Source organism: Camelus ferus, chromosome 13 (genome assembly GCF_009834535.1).
Source record: "Camelus ferus isolate YT-003-E chromosome 13, BCGSAC_Cfer_1.0, whole genome shotgun sequence".
Lineage (NCBI taxonomy): Eukaryota > Metazoa > Chordata > Mammalia > Artiodactyla > Camelidae > Camelus > Camelus ferus.
In genome coordinates, this window is record NC_045708.1 from 18750549 (window position 1) to 18761525 (window position 10977).

The following is a 10977-nucleotide window of genomic DNA, read 5'->3' on the forward strand; positions in this document are numbered from 1 at the left end:
CATCCGTTGGCCTTCTAAGACTATATAGTTTCCTTTCTTTCCATCCCATTAGAATGTAATCTTCCTGAGGGTAGGGAACTTAGTCTTTTGTTTGCTGTTGTGTTCCCACCCTGAGAGGGGTGGCTGGCGCATGTGGGCTGAATCCAGTGTTTACAAACCTGTGCCCTGGGTTTCTGGCTGTGTCACCCCTGATACAAGCACATCCAGGTGAACTCCACTCCCCACCCCAACAAGCTAAGCCTGTGTGCTTACACTGTGAGCATCCCCTCATGCCCAAAGCAGGAGCTGGGACAAACTTACTTCCCCTCCTCTAGGATCCTAGTTGGGTGGGCACAACCCAGGGTGGGGTGGGAGGCTACTTTCAGTCACCACAAAATAGCCTTTCCTCTTGCCCTCTGACCATTCTAAGTCCCACAGGGACCCATTGTGCAAATGAGATGACTGGGCTCATCCAGGTGACCTGGGGCCTCCTCTGCGGCCTTGTTTTTTCCACTCTGGTTGGAACCATCAAAGCCAGCACTTCAGAGACCACTAATGAGGCTGAATATATTAAGGGCTTTGCAATCCCTGGATCAAAGAGGCTGGGCAGCGTCCAGGCCCTTGACTGGCTGATGCCCTGAGGAAACAGCTCCATGAAAGCCTGAGGCTGGCACTCACTCCCAGCCAGGCACAGCCCCAGCTGGGTTTGGGAAGGAGAGTCCTTGCCCCTCCAGGGGATCTGCTTAGAGCAAGCCAGAGTGTGCCCACCAGCATTTGGGGGTGTTAAAGGGAGCTGGAGGATTGAGGAAGACTCTCTCAGGAGAGAGGCCAAACCTGGGCTCCTGCTCTGGGGGACCATAGAAGCTCCCCAGTCCCAACTGCCACTATTGGAGGGGTCTTAAGTCCAGACCCATCCCACTTGTTTGCCGCCCGCTTCCTGGGAAGATTGGGGAAGGGAGCAGAGCTGGGGTCAAGCATCCCTGAGCACTGCAATGTGAGACCAGGTCCAGGGTCATTAGGACTCCAGGTAGGAAAAATTGAAATATTTGTTCTTTAACAAGAGATTTGCTGAGGCAATGTACGGGGGCAAGTTACACGGGTAGACAGTACCTCCTAGCACGTCACAAAGCTGGGGCTGGTGTTGAGGGGAGGAGGCCCAGGACTCAGATGCCACCCCCCAAATGTCCCCTCTCACAAGCCAGACTTAGGCCTGGGGAGGCGACCACAGCCCTAGTCATGGAGGTCCTTCTCCCAGGAGAAAGCATGGTGCTAGACTCAGTGTAGATGATCTTTATTGGCAGGTGCTGAGTGCAAAATAGTAACAAATCCAGAGGGAGGGGAAATGAAGCGGGGCATGGCTTTCATCCCCCACGTAAGAACCCTATAAACAGGCCAGTGGGGGTGGGAGCACTTGATTGTTTCCTCTTTGGACCCAGAGCCCTCCGGAGAACAAGCTCCCAGGCAGGAGGGCTCCTCACGACAAGGGGGAAGGGAGCAGCACCCCAGAAGGGGCATGGGCTGTGTCCCACCTCAGGCTGCTGGATTCCTGTCGAGTCCACACACCATGACAGCTCGAGGTATGGGTGTTAGAGGACTGGGCTAAACCTATCCCTTTCCAAACTTAGGTATCTGCCTCATGCCTCAGTTTCCCTCCTCCTGGTGATGAGCCAGGTTGGACCACCAGGCCCTGTTAGTGGCCCAGCCCAACCCAAAGTGAGTAGTTCCCCTAACATACCAATTTTAGCCATTTTGTTGTTTGCAGCCCCTTGGAGGCTACTGGTTTCACTGTGGGCTGGCCCTAGCCAAAAAGACCCTTTCTAGGCCACAGAAATCAACCTGAGATGATGGGCATTGAGGTGGCTACTATCCCAAACATGCTTTGTCTGCTGAAGGCAACTGACTCCCAAGACAAAAAGCCCCTGCACCCTACAATCATGCTGGTCCAAGGTGTGGTGCAGTAACCAAAAGGTCCACCTATCAAGAACCCCAGCTTGGCCTTAAGTCCACAGGGTCCTCATTCGGGGGAGTCTGGTCTGTTCAGTTGAAGGCCCAGCCCTGCAGCAGTGCTGGGCCACCTGGTACAGGCTGCCTGTCTCTGGTCATGTCCTCCACACACTCCTGGAGGCCCCACTCCATCTGGGGAGGCCTGGTCCTTTCTGGCCAGGGTCCGAGTCAGTTACAAGGCAGCCAGGTGGGATAGGAGGCGTGGGCCCGGGCCAGTAGAGGCTGCACGGGGGTCACGTAGTAATTGACAGTGGCCGGCACGACCCCGTCGGGGCCTGGAGGGCGCCAGGCCAGGGCGGCGGTGGCCGCCGGGCCCTGCTCAGCCAGTGCCTGGAGCGCCAGGGTGGCGATGAGGTCCAGCGTCTGGCGGCGCTCGTGGCTCATGAGGCACACGGTGCTCTCGTTGACCACCCGGTGCAGCGTCACCAGGCAGGCGTAGCGGCGTGCCGAGTCGGCCCCGCTGAAGTGGGCCTCCAGGTAGCGCTCCAGCGTGCGCTGCTGCTCCGCCAGGTCCGGGAAGTCGATGAAGAAGCGGGAGCACATGTAGCGCTGCAGGGCGCCCACGTCGGTGCTGGGCCGCGGCCGGAAGCCCCGCACCAGCAGGTGGCAGTACTTGAGGAGGCCGCCCCCGCGGATCTCCTCGGGGCTGCGTGTGGCGATGACGCGGTGCCGCAGGTGGTCCAGGGCCTCGGCGAAGTCCCCGTACAGGCTCTCGCCTGTCACTGTCGGGTGGAAGGCCTCGGACATGGGTGTGGATGAGCACTGGCCGAAGAGCAGCAGGGAGTCCAGCAGGATCTGGAAGGAGTCTATGCTGAACTCGAATTGGCGCCTGACCGAGTCCACGAACTTGAGCTCCATGTTCTTGCCGCTTTTGTTGGACAACGAGATGAGGCTCCAGCGGTCCGTGTCCGTGCACACTTTTACCAGCTTCTGCACGTAGGCCTCCTTGAGTGTCAGGGGCGTGATCTTTGCCCGGCTCACACCGGCAGGCAGGAAGTCCAGCAGGCAGGCCAGCACCACTTCCTTGGTAAGCTGGAAGGATGCCTCGCTGCGCAGGTCCACGCGGAACACCAGGTCCAGGTCCTTGTAGCCCAGGCCACTCTCGGGGTGCAGCACGTGGCTAGCAGCCGAACCGTGCAGCCGCACACCGTGCACACGCAGCCCCCTTTCCTCTAGGCTGCTGCGGACGACCTGCAGAGGGGACGCAGGAAGGGGAGGTGTCAGCAGGAGGGAGAAGTGACAGCGACCTGGGCCTCAGGGTCCGCTGTGGGCTTCCACATAATAATCACAGTGACATCAACCACTGTTGACCACTTATCAGCTGTTGTGCCTTTGGAAAGTTATTCATCTCTGAAGCCTTTATTTCCTACTCTGGTCCATTAGGAGGAATGACTCAGAAAGAATAGCAATACTGATAGCAAACACATGCATAGAATTTTCTAAATGCCAGGTCCTGATCTAAGCCCTTTACACATTAGAATATAAACTCACATAATTTTCACAGTAACTCTATGAGGCAAGTACTATTATTCCCACCCTATAGTTGGGGAATTGGAAGAACAGAGGGGTCAAGTAACTTGCCTGAAGTCACACAGCTGGTGAATGAAGAGCTGGGAATTAAACTCAGAGTTCCTGTCTTAATCATTATGCTATTCTACTTCTCTAAAACTGCAAGTAAAACAGTTTTGTGCCAGGCATGATGCAAAATGCTCAGATGTGTTGGGAATGTAATTGGTAGTTAACATGTATTACAACATTAACCCTCACAATAATCCTGTTTGAGTATTTTTAACGCAACTTACAGATGGGGGACCTGAGGTACAGAGAAGTCGTGCCCAAGTCAGAGATAGCCAGGCTGAGACTGAGACTAGAACCCAGGTCAGTTGGATTCTCAAGTCCATGCACGCTCTTTTGACCATGACACATTCATCTTAATTCCTCTTTACAAGGAGCCAGTGAGGCAAATATTAGACTCATTTTACAGATGAGGCTTTAAGTGGTAAAATACCTAAGGCTCATTCAGAAATGGCAGAGCTGGAAGTTAAAACCCGGACTCATACTGCTCTTGGGCAAGGAGATGGGTCAAGATCTCAGGAAGCCTCCCCAGTTAAGAGGAAAGAATATAGCAGATCCTGTGCTAACACAGGAACACGACAGATAAACCTACGAGTCACCTTGAGCCTGTTCCTCTAGCCAGAGGCGCCTCCCTAGGACCAGGGAGGGGAGAGAGAGGAGCTGAGCCCTAATATTCAGTCTTCCCAGCAGCCCAGAGTACTTCACACACAGAAAGTGACCAGGCAGCATTCCTACCCTGAGTGATTCTGCAACCCCGCCTTGTTGCTAAGTCAGCGCCAGGCTGGGCTGCTCTGCTGGCCTCCCCGGGAATTACTGCAAAGAATGCACCTAAGTGCTGAGGAGGCAAGCTGCTGTGGGGCAATCTGAGGCGGGCGGCTCCCTCCAGGAAGCTTCCGGGAGGAGGACCCTGACTGGGGGAAGGTATTGTCACGGCTGTGGGGGGTCAGCAACTGGCCATCAGGAACATGGGGGACCACGCAGCTGGGGTAGGGGAAGAGGAACATTGGTTAGGCACCTATTGGGCGCCAGGCATTGGACATTCTCACCAGAATCTATGGGCAAATAGATCTTTAGGGTCTCCAAGCTATAGATGGGGAAACTGAGAAGTGAAGCTACCTGCCCAATGTCACTCAGATGTGTCTTCAAATCCAGGTCTGGCTGATTCCACAATCTACCCTCTTTCTACCACATTGACCATCCCAGGATTCAGAAGGAGCAGAGAACCATGAACTAGGGTTCCAATTCTCCTTCCCTTTCAAAATTTCAGAGTGAGGGCAATCCTCCAGTCACCAAAGCCCCAGGCCAGAGTAGCTGGGGAGGGACAGTGGGGGTTGGGAGATGCCTTGGCCAGACAGACAGGAGAGGCTGGAGGTAAGGGGCCAGTTGCTGCAGTCCATCCTGTGGGACTTCCAACCCACACTCTCGTAACTGACAGCTGCACCCATGTAGGCCAAGGAGATAATCAGGCCAAAGACCTTGTCCCAAGGATCCTGGCAAACCTGCAGAGCAGACCAGCCCCCTCCCCAAACCCCTTTAGAGCTGATGAGACTTACTCAGTGCCAGCTCCTGCTCCTAGGCTGATGCCCACCCCAGGGCATGGCATCTGGCCTGGTGAGTAGGTAGCAGTATTCTCGTTAAATTGCCTGCGTCAGGCCATGGAGCCAGCTGTGTCAGCCAGCCAGCGGCTGTTGTCTGTTTCCCAGGTGTGACTACAGCCAGCTTGGCAGGCAGTCCCCAGATACTGCCACACCCAAGGACTGCAGGGCAGCTTGAAGCCTCCTGAATCAGACTTTCCAGCCACGGAGGGGGCAGTAGCTGCACCCTCCTTTCTCCTGTGCCAAGGCCCTCCCCCAAACCACTCTGGTCTCAGGCCACTGCTGAGACCTGTAGGGAGACTGTAGGTGCTTCAGCCAGCAGGCTTACCAAACTTGAATCCAGAGCCACCTAATGCAGGCCCTCTGGCTGTAACTAGAAAGATCCTAGTCTAATGCAATTCTCTGGGCCCAGAGAGGGCAAGGGACTTGTCCAGAGTCACACAGCCAGTAAGTGGCCAAACTTAATTAGAACCAGTCCTCTCAGAGCTATGGCCAAGGGGGCCACCTACAGGAGAGTGGGTCCCTCTAGCTTAGATACAAGCAAGAACATCATCTCTAGCTGCTCAGATTGCTGCTGTAGGCAAAGCCTTGCTGGGGTAGAGAGGGAGAACGATTTCAGTTCTTGAACTGTTGGGACAACTCAGCACTGGTGAGAAGCACAAAGTCAACACCAGCACCCTCACCACCATACAACCAATACCTCCCTTCCCCCTGCACACACATTTACACACATATCCCAGTAGCTTGTGGAGCTGCTAGCTGCAGATTCCTGCCAGGAGATGCACTTTCTTCCCCATAGAGGCAATTGCGCAGGTCAGGCGGTTGTGAAGGCACCTGTTCCCTTTGGATTCTGGAAGCAGAAGGGGTGTAGGAGAGTGGTTCAACCCATCCCCAATGAACAGATAGGGACACTGGGCCCAACAAAGGGAACTGACAGCTGCTCAGGCCCTGAAGTCAGATGTCCAACTTCCTAGTCCAGCTCTGAAGTCTCTGCCACCCCCTCCCCACTGCAGCTGGCAGCTCCCTGTTCTGTGATATTTGACCCTAATCTAGGGGACTGTACTAGGATCATACTATCAGCTCCTATTGACCTACAATCTCCTCCACCTGGCTGGGAGCACCTGAAAGGCAGGGAAGCTGGGTCCCAGTCACATCTAGGCCCTTAGTGTCCTGAATGGGGCTTGACATAGAGCAGGCATCAGTAAAGGCAGTGTGGACCATACTGACAGGGGTAGGGACTTCCCCTTCAGGGTACCCCTTGTCTCTGCAGAGGGGAACAGCCACACTGGGCTGATGCCTGGGACAATATTCCTGGAGATAAGAGCATTTGGGGCCCCCAAGATTGACCTGACTGTCCTGGGGAGAAAAGCCTCAACTGGTTTCCTAATTACACCATGACAGCAGCGGGGCCTCAGTGTGCCTCAGTGAGCAGCACTGGTGAGTCAGCCCTGGGGAATCTGCCCCCACCCCCTCCCATTCCTTGGGAGGGAGGGTGAGGTAATCCCCTAGCAAAGCACCCCTCCCCCTCCATGGAAGCTAAGGCAGGAGGCAGGGGAGCGGCCTGCTTCACCTGGATTGTAAGGCTACCTCCCCAGAAAGAAAGTCCAAGGTATTGTAGTTAGATTTTCCTGTTTTGTCTAACAGAAGACTCTGCTAAGAACTAGAAGTTGAGTCTTAGGAACCGGAGAAGAGGTGGAAAAACCTTAAACCTGGAGTAACGAGCTCCTGGGAAGACTTAAGAGTCTCAGGATTTGATTTTCACCTCTAGGTAATCCTAGGCAGTTCACTGCCCTTCTTGGAGCCTCAGCTTCCCCAACTATAAAATGGTCAATAATCACCACATTCTGATATTTCAGAGCATGACAGTGCCTGGGCTATACAGATGAAAGAGCAATTTTAGGCTTGTTGAGGGTCCAGTAAAGGGAAGAGGGATTCTGCGGAAGAGGAGAGGAGTTACCAGAATTCTCTTCTCCCATTCCTCAGGAGACAGATGGGGCTCCAGCCAGAGACCCGGGCCTGCATTTCCAAGCTTGGGGAGGGGGAGGAACATCTAAATTGGACACCTGATGGTGCCCTCCGCCATGAGGGCATCAGGTCTGGCCTGGTGCTTAGTTAATCTCCTGCCACAATCCCAGTTGAGAGAGAGGGAGGTGCTGGGATTTCTTAGCTTTTGAGGGGGCTCCTGAGCCAAGGGCTATGGGAACACAGGACAGAGTCTGCCCCTAGAAACTTGAGGGAGGGGAGAGGTAGGGTGTGATGCCCAGGGATGACAATTTGGAGATGAAAAGAACTCAAGTATACACATCTACCCACCCTGGGCAGCTTGGCATCTGTTGTCCTTGCGGGGGGGGGGGCTGTTCTCCCAGGACCAAGTCCCTCCCCATTCCCCCTCCGTTCCCGGGCCAGAGGAGAATTGTCTGACGGGAATCGGGACTCCCCAGAGGCAGGGGAAGGGAGAAAGTCAAGTGGGGAGAGATTATGATGTGCAAGGGAAGGGGGTACGGTCAACCACCAGTGCTGTGAGATTTTGTTACAGCTCCCGTCCTTCTCTGAGCCTTGTCTTCCTAGCTGTCCAGAGAATCGAACAGATTCCGGGAGCCTCCCAGCCACGGGAGCCTCCCAGCCACGAGAGCCTCAGGATCGAGACCTCATATTCCCGCCCAGAGCCTCTCACCTGGACGATCTGCCGGGGCTGCACGCTCAGCGTGGGGAAGTTGCCGCGCCCGTGAATGGGAATCGGCTCGCTCAGGAGCGCGTCCAGCCGCTTCACCTGGGGCCAGCTCAGCCCACTCAAGTGCCGTCCGAGGGAGGCCGACGAGGCCTCCGGGTCGGGGCCGCCGCCTGCCGGGGCCGCTGTGGCCACCTCCGAGGCCGCAGCCGTCCCCACCTGTGCAGCCGCCCGGTCCCGGCTCTCCGCTCCGCTCTCCGATGGCATCATTAGCCCTGCCCCTGGGCCCCGACGGCAGAAAGCGGGGGCAGGGGGATGTTTAATGAGAGGAAGGCAGGGAGAGCGGCTGGGCCGCGGCCAAAGCGGAGGGCGCAGGGACTGGACTGCAGCGACGGCGAGGCAAACCCAGGGCACACCTTAGACGGCGACGACCAACCGACCCTAAAGCATGTGGCCCCGGGCCCAGCCGATTCTTATAGGCCGCGGGCGACACGCCCATTGGTCCCAGCAGCTGTCACACAGCGGGAGACGCCCCGCCTTTCGACGTCCCTGCCATTGGTCAGCAGAGCTTTGCACGTGAGTCACTTGTCGTCAGGGAGATTCCGATTGGCTGGAAGGCCCGCCCCTGCCCCGCCCTCCTTCTCAGGCTAAATTCCCTCCTTTGGTCCTTAAAGAACTTTTGTTCACCGTGATTGGCCCGGACGGAAGGCAGGGCCTGGATTTAAAGGGACTGAGCCCTCCAGGGGCACACGTGAGGGAAGTGACCCGTGGAGTTTGTAGCGGAGTTGAGCCACTAAGAACTTTTTTTTTCCTTTGAAAGGAATTCACCCGGCCTGGTCCTGGTCATCTGCTATTTTCAGAAGCCCAGAGAGATTTGTGCCACTTGTTTAACTCCGTACAATGCTCCTCCTGCTCTCCCGCAATCTTCCAGGGTCGAGGAAAGGTAACAAACTTGTATATCGAGGTAGATACTTTTAGATGTATTCTCTTAATTGGCCCTTGCAGTGGTTGCTGGCCAGCATTAATATTCCGGTTTAGGGATGGAGAAACCTGCTCAGAGAAGGGGCATGAGTCCCTCAAGGTCACACAGCAAATGAGACCAGGCCCTCATGCTGAATCTGGGCTATAGAATCTGTGGGCACATGTTCTTTCCACTATACTTGAGCAGACCCAGGGCCTTCACTGGGCTGGAGGTTGGAGGGAACCTGGAAGTGGGGGGTTGTTCTTCCTGATCCAGCATCTCAGGCCCTTCTGCAGCCCCTTCTGGCAGAGGCTTCCTGCGCGGCTTTCCTGCCAGCCTCTTCTTAGCTTTCTCAGGTCCTGTATGCCCTTGAGCAAGTCATTAAACCTCTCTAAGCCAGTTTCCTCATCTGCTCCAGAGAAGGTTCTCAATAATAATTTTTAAAATTTGACTTGATTATTTGTAGTTGGAAAAACATTTTCACATGTTCTATTGAAATAGTATGTTTTGCTCTTCCACTTTACAGAGCCTCGTGGGATGAGGCTTATTATTATTGTTGCTTTTAATCTTTTTTTTTTTCCTGATTTTAAATATATGTGCTTGTGGCAAAATTTTAGAAATTGAGTCTGTCTGATTCATCTCTGCAATATTCTCTCTTAAATTAAATCTCTTTCTGCTAACAATATATCAAATTAAATATTCTCCTAACACTCTCATTCTGTAACGTAGGCTGGGCAAGAAGTAATATGTCCAATGTACACACAGAGAAACCAAGACTTAAAAATGGTAAACTACATTCCAAGGTCACCAGATTGCCTCAGACAGATCTAGGACTAGAACCCAGCAGCCTGACTCTCAGGCTCCCAGCCATTTCCGCCTAAGCAGGATCCTGCCCTTGTCCCCTCCCTCTATCTTGTCTGGGATCAGGGGCCTCCTCTGGCCCCAGGGAGGGGATCTGCTGCTTGCTCCACTGCTTGGCTGTGTGACTTTGGGCCAGTCCCTTGGGCTGGCCTCGGTTTAGTAGCTTGCTATTTTGTTTTATCTTCTCTTGAAAGATAAGAAATAGATAAGATATCTCCTTTGGCTTAACCCAGAGTCTCCAAACACGACCGATCACTTCCATGCTCCAGCAGAAGAAGGAAAAGAAAAGAAACTAACATTTTCTGGATACCTACTATGCATCAGAACATTTTATATACATGACCTCCTGCTCCTAAAGATACATCTCAAGATGTGGAATCATTATCCTCAATTTACAGATGAAGAAACTAAGGTGTAGAGAGGTCACGTTACATGCCTAAGGTCATACAACTACTAATTGGCAGTGTGGGACTTGAATCCAGGTCTCCTGACTCCAGAGCCCTATTTCTCAACTGCTTTTCTTGAAAGAGTTGGCACAGATCACAGAGTCCTGCTTGGCACAGGCCTGATACCACCCACAAGATCCATTCATTTATTCATTCATAGAGCAACACATATATACTAAGCACCTACTGTGTACCGGTTGCTGGGCTAGGCCCTGAGACATGATAGGCAAGGTCCCTGCCCTTCTAGAACTGACATTCTAGTGAGTAAGACAATAGTCAAGTAAACAAATAAATAAGACATTTCAAATAGTGCTAAGAAGAAAATAAAACAGAGTAAAGGAAGAGATTGCAACCACATGTGTATGTGAGTGTGAAAAAGATACAGCAGGAGAGAGAGAGAAATAGAGAGATCAATGTACATCATTATGGTGTAATCATGGAAGGCCTCCCTAAGGAGGTGACATTTCTATCGTGTCTGCTGGATTCACCTCTGCTCTATCTCCCTGTGCTTGTCCCAGGACAGCCAGGACAGCAAAGAAGGTGCCAAGCCACACATCCCTAGAACTCTAAAGGCTTGATCCGGAAGGCTCTTTGACAATCATTTTGTTCATTCTCTTCCTGCTTTGTAGATGGGGAAACTGGGGTCCAGAAGGAAGAAGGGATTTACCCCAGGACTGGCTAGGACTGGAACTATGCAGGGGCAGGGCCTCGTGGAGGCAGCCTGGTGCTGGGTCCATCCCACACACCTAAATTAAGATCTCTAAGGAAGGAAACTTAGAGATCTCTTTTCCTCTCTTCTTTGTGTCTGGGTTAGGAAGAGCAATTAGCAAATTCATGAGCTGTGATTCATCCTTCTGTTGATACTTCTATTTATAATTGGTAATTGGT

The 10977-nt window shown here is 53.4% G+C and overlaps 1 protein-coding gene across 1 annotated transcript; it reads right to left on the reverse strand.

Moving 5' to 3' along the window:
• Nucleotides 1–1249: 1249 nt before the first annotated feature.
• On the reverse strand, nt 1250–8265 carry TENT5B (terminal nucleotidyltransferase 5B). Its single transcript, XM_006173689.3, has 2 exons — nt 7828–8265; nt 1250–3174 (listed from the first exon to the last, which is right to left on the reverse strand). Exons 1-2 carry the CDS (start codon nt 8089–8091, stop codon nt 2152–2154), a joined length of 1287 nt encoding a protein of 428 aa, XP_006173751.2. The 5' UTR covers nt 8092–8265; the 3' UTR covers nt 1250–2151.
• Between the last annotated feature and the right edge of the window lie 2712 nt (nt 8266–10977).